The sequence below is a fragment of the Eurytemora carolleeae genome, unplaced genomic scaffold (genome assembly GCF_000591075.1).
Source record: "Eurytemora carolleeae unplaced genomic scaffold, Eaff_2.0 scaffold137, whole genome shotgun sequence".
Taxonomy (NCBI): Eukaryota; Metazoa; Arthropoda; class Copepoda; order Calanoida; family Temoridae; genus Eurytemora; species Eurytemora carolleeae.
In genome coordinates this window covers 193029-210682 of record NW_019396143.1, presented here as the reverse complement: position 1 = coordinate 210682, position 17654 = coordinate 193029, and the positions used below count along the sequence as shown (strand labels likewise).

Here is a 17654-nt window from a genome sequence, read left to right as displayed (position 1 = left end):
GAAATAATCTATTAGTCATAAATTTAATCAATCAATCAATCAATCAATGGAGAATAAATTACATCTCAAGTATCTGGTATATTATTAAAACCCTTGATTTGCCGTAAACGGTGACAGCCGTTGATTTTGTACGTCTAATATATCCTGAATTTAAATACTAATAACCTTTTATTAGATGTTAATACTATCTAATGAAAGGTTGGAAGGTATTAATATCCAATGAAAGGTTATTAGTATTTAAATTCAGGTTATATTAGGCGTACAAAATTAACGGATGTCACCGTTTACCGCAAATTGAACAGGACTATGAATGAAAGGCTAAGTTTTGCAGTGAGCAAAGAATTATTTCCGAGCTATCATACGATTTAAACAAGAAGTAAGTATTTTTTCTAAATTCTAAATAAATCATTTCCCTTCCCATGGAGAAGGGGGAGGGGGAGGGGGGGGCAGGGGTAATTCTGAATAAAATAAAAAAGTTTACCTGGGAGTTGCAGGTTTATCCAAGGGAGGTAGCGTAGGGTTACTCCTATAATACAAACTAGGAATAAAACAAAAAAATCCATAAAAATAAAATAAATAAATTAAAATAAAATGAAAACAAGACAATAATACTAATAATTCAACAACAAGAAGAACTCTGTAGATGCATGAATCAAAATGATATATAAGTTTAAGTGCTCAATAGATATTGGATATGATTTCATATTAATCGGACCCTTTTTTAATAAAACCTTAGTGCATCGAATGAGATATTTATTTCCCCCATCATTTAGTCTTTAAAAAATATTTGAATTCAAACCCCCTCAATCTAATTCTATTTAGTTTAAGTCTAGGCAGTAAGCACCCTGCCCTGTAGAAAAAATTAAGATAAAATTTACCTTTTCCTTGAATATGTCAGGTAGAGAGGGCTTGGGGTCGGTGTGCTAACAGTTTTATTGTTGTTAGTAGTAGAAGGAAGGTGGGTAGTTGTTGTTCTATAACTAAACAAAATAATTATTAATGAACAGAGGATACAGAAATAATAAGAGGAAAGCTGGAAGTGTTTCCTAGAAGAGGCCAAGTAGGGTTGGACGTTTTACCTGGAAAAGAACAAGTAGGGCTGGACGTTTTACCTGGAGGGGGAGGGGAGGGGGGGAGTACAAAAAACGGAGAACGGCACACCCTGAAAAAATCAATAAATTGCAGGAGAACCTGGAGAAGCTGGAGCAGGGTTGGACGTTTTACTATGGACGCATGGAGTATACGCTGGTTGTTCTGTCTAAAAGAGGAAAAGCAGGGCTGGATAATTTACTTGGAAGAGGAAGGCTTGTGCTGGATAATTTACCTGAAAAAGAAAGGTTAGGGCTGGATAATTTACCTGGAAGAAAGATTGCAGCTGGATAAATTACCTTGATGAGGAAGGCTAGGGCTGGATAGTGGATAATTTACCTAGAAGAGAAAGGCTAGAGCTGGATAAATTACCTGGAAAAGGAAGGGTATGGCTGGAGGAATTACCTGAAAGTGAAAGGATAGATTACTTACATGGAAGAGGAAGGATAGATTGTTTACCTGGAAGTGAAAGGATAGATATTTACCTGGAAGAGGAAGGATAGATTGTTTACCTAGAAGAGGAAGGATTGATTATTAACCTTAAAAGTGGAAGTATTGATTATATACCTTAAAAGTGGAAGGATTGATTATATACCTTGAAGAGGAAGACTAGGGCTAGACTATTTACCTGGAAGACGGAGAGAATATGAAGCGAGTTTGGTCTGGCGAGACCATGGCGTGTAGTCATCTAAACAGAATGATTTATTATTAATTAATCGAATTATATTTACACTATGCATAATCTTTACTAAAGATGCTATTAATCAAAACAGCGCCGTTAACACAGAGTTTCCTTAAAGCTACAGTAAACGTACTTTTAAGTGACCCTCCATGCAAAGATGTTAATACCCGATTCACAACAGTAACCTTCTAACCTTTATCTGATCAACATTGTGGAAGATATTGTCATTTTCTGGAGTTAAAAGTGTATAATTTGGATAAATCTAATGTTTTCCAGCAATTTTACTGGGCAAGTCACTTTTGTAGAGAAACCACAATTGAAAAATATTAGATTTCAAAATTATAAACATTGATATCTTATTCATGCTTGTTCAGACAAAGCTTTTAAGTGTATCATTGTGAATCCGGCAATCTTTAAATGGAGGACCACTTGAAATTACGCGTACAGTCCCTTAAAATTTTATCAAAGTTTATCCTCAAAAGTTCTCACCTAACAGCACCAGTACGCGCTCTGGTGGTCTTAGAAGAGGATCGTGCACTTGGTGATGTTCCCCTGCGTGCTCCTGACTGAGAGCGCGTAAGACGCGTAGCAGGTTTTGTTTTGATTGAAGCTTCATGCTCCATTTGCTTTTTAGCCTAACAAAAAAGTTTTAAAAATTTGCAGTTTAAGTAAAAATAAATAAAAATTGCACTTTTTACATTGACTTCTCGATAACCTTTATAATATTACTTTATTATCCCGGGTTAGTACTTCATCGACCAGGAAAAAATTAACCTTAATAATTTTTAATCTATAAACCTTTTCAACTTCAAGACAACAAACCTTCATAATGTTTACTTTATTAACCTGGGTTAGAACTTTATCTACCCGGTGACAACTAACCTTGATAATGTTTACTTCTTTTCTTACCCTGTGTTAGAACTTTATTGACCTAGTGTCAACCCACCTTGATAATGTTTAGTTTGTCTCCCTGAGTAAGAACTCTGTGATGATTTTTCTTCTTCTCTACCCGTCCCTGCTCCAGCTTCTCCAGGTTCTCCTGCAATTTATTGATTTTTTCAGGGTGTGCCGTTCTCCGTTTTTGAACTCCCCCCCCCCCTCCCCCTCCTAATGACATTTGTCCCAATTTATTAGCAACTGTTTTAAGCTTTGGCGAAAAAAAGGTTTATAGATTTATATATTTTTTTAGGTGCAGTTATTTTTTAAAAAGATCACATGATTCAGTACTTATTTTTATTATCATTATGATTATCATCAAAATCAACCCAACATTTGTTTGAAACAGCAATGTGTTAAATTGAGAACTAATTGATGGATGATCAAATGCAATAAAATTAAATACTTTTGAATTAACATATAACCATTGAGGTTACCAAAAAACACCTTGCGAGAAATTGTTTGAATTTTTTTTAAAAACCCATCAGCTCAGGAATTGATTACAGAGAAATTGAAAAAATAACGAAAACTGCAATCCGGAATGCTTAAAAGAAATTGAGTAAAAGCTCTCCTCAGAGCATAATAAAAGATCTTCAAATTCATATCTGAAATCAATGCCAGGTCCACCATTGGCCCACTTAAGAACAATGGACAGCTTGTTAATGACAATAATAATATGGCAACTATACTTAATGATTAGTTTGGTAGTGCTTTTACTAACTCAGATGAAGCTTCTATACCTATACCTAAATGGATCTCCCATCTCCAATATATCCTTTGCAGAAAGAGACATTATCAACCATCATCATCTGCTGGATAAAATATCTTCTAAATTTATGAAAACCTTTGCAATTAAGGAATCAGTCCCACTGACGCTTATTTAAAAAAATAAATGGTATCCGGTGATGTACCTGCTGACTGGAAACATGTTTATATAACTCCAATTTTTAAAAAAGATGCCAAATCCGACCCTGGGAATTATGGGCCAATCTCGCTCACTTCCATCCCATGCAAACTAATTAAAGATGGAATCACAAAACACCTAGAAGTCAATTCACTGATAAATCAGTCACAACATGGGTTCACTAAGTCTAAATCATGTCTAACCAACTTTTTAGAATATCTTGACACTGAAGACTTCAGAGTTTGAGAAAGGAAACGCTTTTGATGTCATTTACCTAGACTTTGCTAACGTATTTGACAATGTCCCCCATGATAAACTTCTTGATAAAATGAAATCCTATGGTATATAAGGAAAACTTTTCAAACGGTTAAAGAATAGGCTCACTGGCAGAAAACAATGTGTTGTTTTCAATGGAGAGTCCTCTGACCTGATAAATGTTGATTATGGTGTCCCACAAGGTAGTGTACTAGGTCCACTAGCTTTTTAAATATAAATTAATGATATTGATGCTGCTGCAACCTTGATCAAGCTGATACAAAAAGTTTGCTGATGATACAAAGTTAGGACAAACTAATGATAAAGACAGAGCTGATCTCCAAGAATGATTAAACCTAATATGTAACTGGGCCTCCAAATGGGGAATGTGTTTCAATGTTAATAAATGCAAGGTGATGCATATTAGAAAAAATAATCCAAAAGCAAATTATTACATGAATAGTGAAAAATTGGCTGTAATGGAACGGGATATTGGTATAATAATAAGCAACAATTTAAACCCCTCTAAACAATGCTCTGCAGCAGCTAGGAAGTCCAATGTTGTTCTTGGTATGTTAACCAAAGCTTTTCACTATAGAGACCGGCATGTTTACATCAACCTCTATAAGCAATATGTCAGACCCCACCTGGAGTTCTGTGTTCCAGCGTGGTCACCCTGGACCCAAGCAGATATAGAACAGATCCTTTAAAGAGCTGTACTTCTGGTGTCTGGTCTAAGAAGCCAGGAAGGATTACAATAACAGACTCAAAGAGATTAAACTACTTTCTTTAAAGAAACGCAGAATAATAACTGACATGATCACCACAAACAAAATCCTAAATGAGTTTGACAGAGTTGAACCATCAACCTGGTTCAAACAAATCAACCAAACCAGAAGAACATGGCTGAATGCTGATCCCGCAAACCTTGAACCAACATTTTCAAGGACTGAAATCAGAAAGAGTTTCTTTACTATTAGAGTACCAGATTTATGCAACAAACTACCAGCTCATGTTAAAAGTTCAACCTCAAGTTACATGTTCAAATCCATTTATGATGATAACTTATGCACAAGAACTATTGACAAGTGCTGATCAACAGTTTATTGCCTGGCAGATATTCTCATAATGTGCCCACCGGGACTGCTGAGAATCACCACAGAAGTAAGAAATATGTAAACCCTTGGTACAGGGAGGACAATCCTTAAAATATATATGTTCCTTTAATCATTAGATAATAGATAAGATTTAAAAAATACTCCTGGTGAAGAAAAGGCTGAAACACGAGGACAAAACAAATGTGAAAATATGTTATTAAATAATTAACTCACCAAGTTCTTTCGGTTTTTCTCATCTTCTAGACCAGGCTTATCAATGATACGTACATCAACCTTGTCAATCAACTAAACAATAGATAAATCAAACTTGTTATTCAACAAAACAATAGATAAATCAACCATGTCAATCAACTAAACAATAGATAAATAAACCTTGTCATTCAACTAAACAATAGATAAATCAAAAACAATAGATAAATCAAACTTGTTATTCAACAAAACAATAGATAAATCAACCTTGTCAATCAACTAAACAATAGATAAACCAACCTTGTCAATCAACTAAACAATAGATAAATCAACCTTGTCAATCAACTAAACAATAGATAAATCAACCTTGTCAATCAACTAAACAATAGATAAATCAACCTTGTCAATCAACTAAACAAAAGATAAATCAACCTTGTCAATCAACAAAACAATAGATAAATCAACCTTGTCAATCAACTAAACAATAAATAAATCAACTAAACAATAAATAAATCAACTAAACAATAAATTAATCAACTTAACAATAGATAAAACAACTATACAATAGATAAATCAACCTTGTCAATCAACTTAACAAAAGATAAATCAACCTTGTCAATCAACTAAACAAAAGATGAATCAACTTATCAATTGATTAACAAAACAACAGAATTTTTAATGATTTATAATTTTTAACCAAATTAAAAAATACCTTATTTTTCTCCCGGTTTTCTTCTTTAAGAGCTTTGAGTTCTCTGATCCTCTCTTCTTTATTACCTCCTTCCTTCTCATCCCTTCCCTTCACCTTCTCCTCCTCCTTTTCTTCCTTCTCCTCCTTGTTCTCCCCCTCCCCCTCCTCCTCTCCTATCTTGACTTTCCCGAGCCTACTCGCCAACCCAGTCCTGCTGTCTGTCTCACTCCGAGACAACTTAATATTAAATCATGGGATTAAATTACTTCATGTCCAAACTTTTGTATTGTATAATCTACTACGCATAATTTCGGTATCATTATCCAATCTACAACTTTTAAAATTAAGGGTTAATTGTTAATCCCGATCAAAATAAGCTTCCTTTGCTGGGTTCCGTCCAAGGTAAGAGACTGGCATTGGGCATCGCTCTTTCCGTTTTGGAAATTCTATTATTAACAAACCTTCCTTTTTAGATTAAAAAATAGTTAAAACTAACGAATTAATGTTTTTAACGAAACGAAAAACCATAACTTCAAAGCGAAACGAAAGGTTTTGTCAAAAACGGTAAGAGTTGGCTAGAAATATATACTGAAAATTTTCACTTTTGAAAACGAAAATCTATCGTAATTAAAACGATTTAATTTTGAACATGATCATTTTAAAATAGTCATTAAAAGTTGTGTTTACATTTTTTTCATCGTTAACGAAACGATCAAAGTTCTGATAAAGTGATATTAAAGTTATCACAAAATAATGATAATAAGACCTTTTATCTATTATTAATAAAACGACTGCAAGGAATTATTTCTCTCGATCAATAATTGATCTCTTAAAAGTTATTATATTTTTTTCTTATCCTGTAAGTCGACCACAAAACAGGTTAAAAAATTTGAAAAAAAGATTTCTTTTAAACCGCTATGTTTTTCTAAATTTTTTTTCATCGGAAACGGGAAACAAAACTTTCATTTTGATCCAAATGCAGCAAACAAAAACCCGGTCTTAATTTGTATAAAGAGACTGTTCCCGAATAGGTATTGTTTACCTCCTTCTCCTTCCTGCTCGCCAGCCTGTCCATGAGCTTGTGCTTCCTCTTAAGACTGTACACGCCGAACTCACTCGGAGAATCTAGAACCGATCTCTCAGGGTACATTCTTCTAAACTCATCTCCCTAAATATTAAAGGGAATGATTACGTGATCCTTATTTTAAAGTGTTGAATGTCCGATTTTCTTCAGCCATGGATCAGATCAATAATGAGCAAGATACAAATTTTCGTTGTTCTGTCTTTAGATATAAAATCTTCGAACGTTCTTCCTAGATTTTGGTACATAGTCAATTTTGAGATAGAAAAAACTCCACTATTTTTATCAGACCAAAGGGTTTACAGGGTACCATTGTGAATCAGAATATGTAACTTTTTCAATGAAGGATTACTGAAAACTTTCAATACTTCTACTTCTAAAACCTTCTCTTCAATGTGCGTCAGCTCCAGGTCCTACTCCTACAGGGACAAGTATACCTTGATCAGGCTTTACAAAGTTTATGTTCGACCTCTTCTAGAGTACTGTGTTCAGGCTTGGTCACCTTGGCTTAAATCAAATATTGAACTGCTTGAGAGTGTTCAAAAACGAATTTTGAAGATGACTTCAGGCCTCCATAGTACCTCATACCTTGATCAACCAAAGGAGGTCAACTTGACCACCTTGGAGGAAAGAAGAGTAAAAAGGGATTCAATCCAGACTTGGAAGATTCTCCATAAACATGATAATGTAAAAGAAGGTACATGGTTTACAAGGTCTGTAGACACAGCTCAACGAGAAACAAGGTTTTCTACATGCAATATGAACCTCAACTCAACACTTGCAATCTAGATATTAGGAGAAACTTATTTAGCTTTGGAGCTATTAAAAGATGGAACAGTTTACCAGTAGACATTAAAAATGCCACCTCATTGATTTGTTTTAAGAATATGTATGACAAACATATTTCTTCAATGCGATAGGTGTCAGGGGCGCCAAGATCCCTGGTGAAGGTGTCAGGGGCGCTGAGATCCCTGGTGAAGGTGGCAGGGGCGCCAAGATCCCTGGTGAAGGTGTCAGGGGCGCCAAGATCCCTGGTGAAGGTGTCAAGGACGCCGAGATCCCTGGTGAAGGTGTCAGGGGCGCCAAGATTCCTGGTGAAGGTGTCAGGGGCGCCGAGATCCCTGGTGAAGGTGTCAGGGGCGCCCAGATCCCTGGTGAAGGTGTCAGGGGCGCCCAGATCCCTAGTGAAGGTGTCAGGGGCGCCAAGATCCCTGGTTTAACTAAATGCACTATCAGTAGAAAAAAAGATATATTGACTCGCTGAAAATGTCACAAAAGTCATCTCCCAAATATTCCTGTAATCCAGTAATCCAGTAATTCTATCTCAATATAAAATTCAATTGAAGCAAGACATGGGTTGCTAAATTTTACATTTTAGTTTACTAAAAATTTATTGTAGTAATGTGTACTGTGTACTGTAAAACGGTGTAGTGTGTACTGTACTGCAGTGTAATGTGAACTGTACTACAGTTACTGTTTTCTGTATTACAGTGTACTTTTTACTGTACTACAGTGTACTGTTTACTGCACTACAGTGTACTGTTTACTGTACAGTGTACTGTTTACTGTACAGTGTACTGTTTACTGTACTACAGTGTACCGTTTACTGTACAACAGTGTACTGTTTACTGTACTACAGTGTACTGTTTACTGTACTACAGTGTACTGTTTACTGTGCTACAGTGTACTGTTTACTGTGCTACAGTGTACTGTTTACTAAAATACAGTGTACTGTTTACTTTACTACAGTGTACTGTTAACTGTACTACAGTGTACTGTTTACTGTACTACAGTGTACTGTTTACTGATTACAGTGTACTGTTCACTGTACTACAGTGTACTGTTTACTGTACTGCAGTGAACTGTGTACTGTACTGCAGTGTACTGTATCTATACCTGCTGCCACATCTCCTCTTGTTTGTCCTGTAACCAATCCTGCTGATGACCAATAATAGACCCAGGTCTAAATAAAAATTGTTCCATTAAACCGAGAAATATGAACTCTAGAAAAAGTTCAATCCTAAGCTATCCACCCCCTCGCATAATTTAAAATTATGAGCCCAACTTTGATTTGGGAGTTATTGTCCGGAGCTGAATTGAAGGAAAAAAAAGATTAAATGACTTGCTAATTTGATGATAATTTTTCATTATTCCCCAGAATTTCATAAACCATGTCCCCCCATTAGATAAAAAATATGCTTTTTTCAAATAGATTTTCGACAGAAAATAACTCTTTTGTAAATGAATGTACGAGTTCAACTAGAAAAGAAAATTTCTAGGACAAATAAATATTATTTAAGAGTTCTTTTAGAAAAGTTTAACAATATTTAAACTTAAAAAATAACAATTACTAAAATAAAATAATAATTATGATATTGATAATGCTATTGCTAATGAAGGATAAAAATAATGCAAATCATGATAATCCTAATCATGACATAAAAACAAATGATCACACTAATAATAATGATTATAACCAAACCTGCATATCCTTAACCACGCGATAGTTTCTAATGCTGTCCATCTATAATGTTTCATGATGTAGCAACCAATTAACGAACCTGTCCGTCCTAACCCAGCCTTACAGTGCACTAGAAATAAACAGTACAATAAAAAATTTTAAAAATTTTAAAAATTTTAAAAGAAAGAAGAGTCGGCAAAGAAATTTTTTTCATTTGCGCTCTGTGCACCCATTTTAAAGTGAAAATTTGCTTTTTTCCTTGTCATGGCACATGTGGCCATGATAGTTAACACAAATAAAATTTTGCTTGATAGGTTTTACTCATTTCAACGTCTATTGGATACAAACAAACCTAAAACCCGATTAGAAATTTAGCTTTGAGAGATTAAACGTTAACCTAGAACATTTTTTCGGTTCAAATCGAACAACTTCCAATTTTATAATTCTACTGACTAACACGGATACATAATATACCTGCCAGGCCCCCTTTACAAGATTCTGCAATTTGTAGGAAAGATTTAAGGATATGGTCGGGGGGAGTGGATCCGTCGATGAAAAATAGATCTTCATGTTGGAACCCTCCGTTCACAAACCTTTAATATATAAAAATCAAAATCTGTTACATTCTTCTTTTTTTCTCCATTTTCAAAAATGTTTTTAAATGGGACTTAAACTTCCAAGAGGGATTTAAATTTCCAAGAACTTTTTTATTTTAGATAGTTTTACCACATAAATCATCTATATCGCTCATGCTCAAAAAGTACTTTTATTTTTATTTTTAGCTAATTAAACAATAAACATTTTTTTGAGTAATTAATAGAAATAAAAAATATGATAAAATAATGCATTTTACGACAGTTGATCATGATTTCACCAGCAAAAATTGAAATGTCAAATATTCACTGATTCTACGGCAATTTTTTTAGGGAAAATTCTTGTCAGAGAGATCTGAAAGTCACTTAGTTTAAAAAAGTACCCATGATTAAACATTATCAATTTACGGAAGGAAAAGTAAGGATATATCAATCAAATCGGCCAGGTAAATCTTTAAATAAAAAGTGACTTGAAACTACGTGAACAGTCCCTTTAATGGGGGTTTTTAGAATACCTGTTGGCATCGTAGATTTTCTTATTCAGTCTTACTATACAGGAAACTCCGTGCAACCGGAAGTACGGAAAGTAAGACTCCGGGGAATGCAAGGGGTAACCATTCTCAATCTAAAAGTTATTTTAAATATTATATAAAAACTAAAAAAAAAAAAAATTCAAAGATTTTTAATCATTGAAAAAACAAATAGTAAAATATTAGGCCTACCCTTGAATGAGGATGGGGTCCACAGAAAGCCAGGAATTTCTTTGGAACCAACCAGTTAAAGTCCCCGTTCTGAACCTTCTCGTAATGTTCGTACTCTTCACAATCGAAATCCTCGAAATCGAAGAAACCCGCATTTCTTGCTTTCTGTACAGCCTTCAGGCAGTCCAGGATAGTTATAGTGTACACTGACACACCGAAAGAGGCATCCCTATAATTAGAAATATTCATTTTAACAATTATTAAGAATAATAATGGCGCTCATTATCACTTAAGTGTTTCTAATAATTCTCTAAATAATATTTAACATTCGACTGTAGGGCATATTTCACTGTTTCAGGGTTATCTCCTTGAAAAAAAAATCACTCCCAGTTCCCATTCCCCTCTTAAGAAATTATTTATTATCCTTAGTATTTTTGAATATTTATATCACTGAAAAAATTTAAACATTAATTAACTTTAGGGTAAGAAGCATGAAAAAAGCATAAACGGTTAACGTACCATTTTACAATTTTCCGCTCAAATCACTTTTTCAAACAAAATATATATTGTTACTAGCTGGAGTACCCGGCATTCCCCAAGTTTTAAAAAACAAATACATAAATATGAGCGAACAGCTTTATTGTATAGTAAAAAAATATTTTTTATTTCATGTTTACCTGAAGGGTACAAAGGTTGGGTTGAGACCACCCTGAAGTGGTTTAAAGGCATCCTCTGGGCTTCGACCAAGATAGATCACGGCGTAGGCAGATATCAGGAAAGCAGCGTTAGCACGTTTGTGTGCATCTAAACATTGAAAAATTAAATTTAAAAATTCTTGGCAACTTTTTTTTTTTATTAAAATAATGTTCCTTCTTCATTAAAAAAACTTTTCCTAAAAACTCAATTCATTGTGTCATATTTCACATGAATGTATTAAGTATACATTTGATGTAAAAGAGGGAAGGCAATTATGTGATTTTTTTTTCGAAAGCCACATTTTGAAGATTTTAATCTTCCAGAAAAAAATGTGAGTTATTTTTCAAAAACTTTAATATTTACTAAATATATGTCTTAAGAAATCATGACGAAATAATAAAAAAGTTATTACCTAGTGTTGTGTAGTGGACAAGTTTCTTTTTAGACAATGTATAGGATTTCAACTTTCTATTCAGCTTCATGCAATACCTTTACAAATCACCATGAAGAGGTAAAATGTATACATAAAAATCATCATCCCCCGCCCCCCTCTTAAAATCTTATTTCCTGCATTATTTTTCCGCTGAATCTAAAGAAAACTTGTAGTTTTAATGGCAATAATAATAAAATACCAGAATCATAATACCAGTAAAATATGTGAAAACGAAGAAAAAATCGACAGCTGACGTTTAATTTGATTCCCCCGAATCCAGAATCTTCAAAAATTATAAAAACAAATTATCAAACTGCAAAAAATTGCTTTTTGCACACTCAATATATTTACTTAAGAAAAGGGACAGTAAAGGAAAAATGAAAGGGGGTATAGGCTGAAAGCTAATCACTTTAGCTCTTGATCGCGACCCATGAAAGTTTTATCTGATGTTACTATCTCGAGAAATTGATATAAAACTGTATTAAAATCATACGAAAGTTCATATATGTAAAATTTAGAAAATCTTAAACTTAAATCACGTGACCAGAACTATCACCAATGGCAGAGCAGTATACTGATCACTTGTCTCTGCCTGTATCACGTGACCACTTTACTGCACTGTCATTGGTGGATTTTCTGGTCAAGCAATTCGGACGTGTAAATAATATTATGAATTAAATCTATTAAAAATAGAAATAACAAATATAAAATTAGAATTGGAGTAAACCTAAGTAATAATTAGCTTTCTCGGGGATATTATCGTTTTCAGATTGGTTGCTTATTTGCTGAATTTGATCTATTTAAACCCACTACTTTTATACAAAATTGTATATATATTAATTTTCGTATAAATTTGACACAGTTGTAAATCAATTTATCGAGATAGGAACATCAGATAAAACTTTCATGGGTCGCGATCAAGAGCTAAAGTGATTAGCTTTCAGCCTATACCCCCTTTCATTTTTCCTTTAATGTCCCTTTAAGAAAACCAAATAAACAATATGGATTCAATTTAAATAACATTAACAGTCTTTTTAATTTCTTTATTTTTACCTGTATAGAAGGGAAAGATTGAGTGGGCCGAAATCCTCGTAAAAGTTTTCATAAACCAGTTCATCGTCAATACAGAAGTAATGAGTGTTGGTCGTAGATTTAGGCTTTACGTTCGTTTTCAATGTCACAAAGTACAATCTATAAAGAAAACAGGTTGATAAAAATTATTTCAATGTGACTTCGAGACTTATATTTGCACTTAATAATATCCCCCCCCCCTTGACCTCCTACCCATTCCCCCCCACCTAAACCCCTACCTGTCAGGTATGTACTCGCTAGCACACACGAGTACATCACTACTATCCTCCCCTCTACTCGACATATTCAAATCTTTCAACCTAGAAACAAATCAAGCTAAATCACAAGTTTCAGGGATGGCCAAAGACTCCAGCGGTAAACTTTTTTAATTTAAATATTTAAATTTAAAATGTTTAAATACCTGTTTGTTTAAGGAATAAGAATCATGACTAGTCTTGTGAAGAAGTGCTATTTTAAATCACCAGGATAAATATTCGATTCAATTCCTAATATTTTCAACTTGATTCGCTGGTCGTACACAGAGATGAATTTAAATCTGAAATATTCAAATATAAAAGAAATAGGAGGTATCATTCTATCTTTTATTCATTGTTGATTTGAGTTTAAAGTAGGAGGGGGGGAGGGGGGGGCCCAGGGGGGGTCCAAAAATCGTATACTAGGAAATTACCGAAAAACAGGCGTTTCCAATGTAATTCCAATTTGCGTATGTTAAAACCTCTTTTATTTAATCAACAAAAAACTTAACGGGGTCACAATCATGGAAAGATTCGTACATCGCATATTCTGAATAAATAACAATTCTTTAACATCAAAAATCCCGATTTTATTCAATTCGCAGCATGGATAATCCAAGTGAATCACTGTCGTTAAATTGAGTCTCTTTAAATGCGTATTAATATGTTGATAAACCACTATTAAAGATGCATATAAAAAAAAACATCACCATGACATGATAAATATAAAAAAACTTAAATCAGATTTTTTTTATAAAAAAGATGTAAAATCATCATAAACTGTCTAGAATTTAGGTTTCATCCAATAAATGTTTGAAATCGGAGAAATCGCAGTATTGACAGTTATTCAGTGTTTTCTTTTCTGTAGACTGATTTCGGCTTTGCAACTGCTTGGGGGGCCAGTGCTGTAGCATCAGAACTACATAAATATGAACTAGATAAAAAATCTAAAAATATGTTTACTGCAATGTTAAACCCCTTTTTAAAAAATTCTTAAATTATAAAAATACAAGAAACAACAAAAAAAATTGTTCTTTTCTGTATTACATAGGTGGGATGATGTGACATAAAATTGAGTAGGAGGTAGTAGACTGATTCCTAAAGATGCGCACCTGCGCAGTAAAACTAAAATTGGAAAAAGTTATGAATTCGAACCCGAAAAGTTTTTGAAAATATAAATGTGATAAAAAAATTTAAAGTTCAAATATCTCACATCTAAGCAATTATATACCGTAAAAATGATTTATTTACGTTATTGATTGATTATAGGAATTTGCCGCGTGAGATTCATATTTTCTTCGGAGTTTATTTTTCAAACAAACCGAAGAAATTGCAGTTGTTTGTAGGCTTTCCGTATTTATAGACATTTTAAACCAACTGAAGTTTTTGAATATTGTAATCATTATGTAATAAGAACAATTGACATCATTTAACAATAATAATGATTAATATTTAAAGATTGATTTAGAAATCTTGATTCAGCAAACTTTTTTAACTTTTGTCAACTTTTAGATCAATCCCACTGAAAAACTTTCCGTTAGAATCTGAATTGATAAAAGTTTCCGTATGAATTCATGTTTCTTATCATTGCTTACATTACAGACTACACTCAAGCTTTCTTATACGTTTTAATAATTGATTGAGTGAAAATGATAATTTATAAATCTGGATTTTTAGAAAAATGTTGCCGGAAGCAGTGGATTATAATGAGGAGGCTAAAAAGCTTTGGTCAAGATTAGGTTAGTTTATAATATATTTATATGGGGGGGGGTCCAAAAATCGTTATCTTGGAAATTACCTAAAGCTTAACCTTTCACTTCATGTGTGAAAACTCCTGTATTCAAGTTTTATCAAGTTTAATTGAAAATGTGTTGTTCATGTGTTTAATGCTGTTTCAGGAGAGACTCGAAGTTTCTACAATAACCTTGATCCTATTCATAAATCTAAAGAACAGGGTTTCATATTTGTTGGATCTGACACGGTAAGTAAATGTTATTTTTTTACATAATTTAGAAATATAATTGTTGTTTGTTTTACATAATTTAAAATGTAAATGTTGCTTATTTTTATCATTTTTAAATGTACATGTTGTTTATTTACATAGTTTTAAAATGTAAATGTTACCTTTGTTTATTTGCATTAATTTTCACATTGAGCGAGAGAAAGTAATAAATCTGTGAAATCATTTGTCTTAAAATAGAAAGTCATAATTTAGCTGTATCAAAACTTTATATTTTATTTAGGGGGGAATGTTATTAAGGTAGGGGGGAATATCTGAATATTTAGGGGGAAATGTTATGATAGGGGGGAATATCTGAATATCTGGGGGAAATGTTATGAAGGTAGGGGGAATATCTGAATATCTGGGGGGAATGTTATGAAGGGAGGGGGGAATATTTGAATATCTAGGGGGAATGAGTACATCGATTTTAATAGTTAGAAGTGAGAGAGAAATAAAAAAAGAAAAATATGAAATTAAGAAAAATAAACATATTGTTACAACCCACATATTTACAGGCTGCCCGAGATTTGAACAGTCTACAGTCACGTGGTATAACAGCTGTAGTTAACTGTACAACAAACATCAGCTGTTACCATCTAGGAACACTAGGTAGTACAGTGGGACCTATAAAACTGTGGAAAAGGAGGACGAACTTTAAACAATCTTATGAAATGTTAAGGTTAAGTGTCATAAAACATTTTTTACCTCACATTTTGATAATAGAAAAGATCAAAGGCATCTTTGAATATTCATTAAAAACAGTAATTTTGCAGTGTACACTGACCCATTTCACTGAAAAGGTTTATTTTCAAGCTATTTACTGGTATAACTGTTTGCTTTACAGAAAATACATATAAGATTGCTTAAATGTCGTCTCTAAATTCTAGAGTTGTTTTGTGTGCTACCCCACCTGAATTTAACGGTTCTATCAATATTCCAGAAAACTGTGACTTTAAATCACAATTTGACCTTCTAAACATAGTTTTTTGCCTTTTTTATATTATACTTTTTTGCCTGAATATACTTTTTGAATGAAATGTATAAGACTAACAAATCCGTAAGTTTAAAGATTGTTTAATTATAGACTAAAACGCATATGACTCCAAATAGAAGAAACTAAACGGGTCTCAATCTGGTTAGTCCGGGGTACACCCCGTAGCCATCATTTTTTAAATAGAGGACTATTGTTGCTTCAATATTGCGGAATTAAAAATTTTTCTTAAATAAAAGTTACAAATTAGATATATTCTGAAACAATATTCTCCACTCAATTAAGTAGAAATTAACAGAAATGTTAAAAAAATAATTTCATGAAAAGTTTGTTCAAGAAAATGAAGATCTCAAACTTGGTCTTAATTTTTTTCGGTGTTGAAATTATTGCAAGTCCTTTAAAAAATTATTTTTGCTTCTAAAATCGTCAGCCCCCCAGGCCACGGCCTTTATTATGACCCTTACCCCCATTTTGTCGGCTTCCTCTTTAGATCTTAATATTGAATAATATTATGACTCTAGACTATCTGAAGTTTGATATTGCTGGCTGGAGAAGACACACAGATGACAAAGATGAAAATGTTAAAGAGGTGAAAACAAGGGGGATAAAAATGTTATAAGTGGATAGAAATGGAATTAAAAAATGTAAGATGGATTGAATGTACAAAGAAAGATTGAAAGCTTTAAAATGGTTTAAAATATTAAGATGCTGGAGAGTTGATGAAAATGTAAGAGATCGATTTAAAATGCATTAAGGATGAATTGAAAATATAAGATAGCAGATTAAAAATGATAAAAAACGTAGAAAAATGTAAGAAAGTGGAATAAAAATTATAAGAAACCGGTTTTTTAGATTTTGTTTAGTTCCTGAAACCGTTTCTTGAGGTTGTATATGTTAAGTTCCTTAAACCGGTTCTTGAGTTTGTTTATGTTTAGTTCCTGAAACCGGTTCTTGAGTTTTTTTTTTTTAGTTTCTGAAACCGGTTCTTGAGTTTGTTTATGTTCAGTTACTGAAACTGGTTTTTGAGTTTGTTTGTTATTGTTGAGTAATGAAACCGGGTCTTGAGTTTGTTATGTTATTGTTGAGTTACTGAAACCGATTCTTAAGTTTGTTTATGTTGAGTTCCTGAAACCGGTTATTGAGTTTGTTTTTATTTAGTTCCTGAAACCGGTTCTTAAGTTTGTTTTTATTTAGCTCCTGAAACCGGTTCTTAAGTTTGTTTTTATTTAGTTCCTGAAACCGGTTCTTAAGTTTGTTTTTATTTAGTTCCTGAAACCGGTTCTTAAGTTTGTTTTTATTTAGTCACGTTATTATATGTATGCTAGAAAATGTGTTAAATGACTCCTACTCAAAATGTAAACTAGTATCATAGTATGGGTTCAACCTACGCTAGTTTGGTTTTGAATATCTACGCACAACAAACCAAAACAAAACTCTACTGGAAAAAAATTACATAACTCATGTAGTGCGTTTCGAGGGGGGGGGGTGTTCAAATATTTGTAGATGA

At 33.1% G+C, this 17654-nt stretch overlaps 2 protein-coding genes across 3 annotated transcripts; one reads left to right on the top strand and one right to left on the bottom strand.

Moving 5' to 3' along the window:
- Positions 1-948: 948 nt before the first annotated feature.
- On the bottom strand, positions 949-13474 carry LOC111696263 (dual specificity protein phosphatase CDC14A). 2 transcript variants are annotated; one of them, XM_023465817.1, is made up of 17 exons: positions 13322-13474; positions 13140-13220; positions 12883-13020; positions 11809-11885; positions 11378-11504; positions 10722-10929; positions 10515-10624; positions 9881-9999; positions 9428-9536; positions 8842-8908; positions 6907-7032; positions 5886-6101; positions 5198-5269; positions 2718-2810; positions 2261-2406; positions 1718-1777; positions 949-980 (listed from the first exon to the last, which is right to left on the bottom strand). In XM_023465817.1, the coding sequence occupies exons 2-16, from the start codon at positions 13202-13204 to the stop codon at positions 1774-1776; spliced, it is 1677 nt and encodes a 558-aa protein (XP_023321585.1). In that variant the 5' UTR covers positions 13205-13220; positions 13322-13474; the 3' UTR covers positions 949-980; positions 1718-1773. The 2 variants fall into 2 exon arrangements, with proteins under 2 accessions (XP_023321585.1, XP_023321586.1); XM_023465818.1 differs by lacking the exons at positions 949-980; positions 1718-1777; positions 2261-2406; positions 2718-2810 and adding an exon at positions 3439-3519.
- On the top strand, positions 13472-17305 carry LOC111696250 (dual specificity protein phosphatase 10). The gene is made up of 6 exons (XM_023465803.1): positions 13472-13487; positions 14832-14893; positions 15053-15135; positions 15672-15765; positions 16669-16736; positions 17270-17305. The coding sequence occupies exons 2-6, from the start codon at positions 14836-14838 to the stop codon at positions 17303-17305; spliced, it is 339 nt and encodes a 112-aa protein (XP_023321571.1). The 5' UTR covers positions 13472-13487; positions 14832-14835.
- Positions 17306-17654: the final 349 nt, after the last annotated feature.

Coding starts and splice junctions, on each gene's coding strand:
- LOC111696263 (XM_023465817.1), bottom strand. CDS start 13,204: ATGTCGAGTAGAGGGGAGGATAGTAGTGATGTACTCGTGTGTGCTAGC. Junction 11,886..12,882: donor AATCTTTCCCTTCTATACAG/GTAAAAATAAAG, acceptor TGATTTGTAAAG/GTATTGCATGAAGCTGAATA. Junction 10,625..10,721: donor GACCCCATCCTCATTCAAGG/GTAGGCCTAATA, acceptor AATAACTTTTAG/ATTGAGAATGGTTACCCCTT.
- LOC111696250 (XM_023465803.1), top strand. CDS start 14,836: ATGTTGCCGGAAGCAGTGGATTATAATGAGGAGGCTAAAAAGCTTTGG. Junction 15,136..15,671: donor TATTTGTTGGATCTGACACG/GTAAGTAAATGT, acceptor ACATATTTACAG/GCTGCCCGAGATTTGAACAG. Junction 16,737..17,269: donor AAGATGAAAATGTTAAAGAG/GTGAAAACAAGG, acceptor GTTTATGTTGAG/TTCCTGAAACCGGTTATTGA.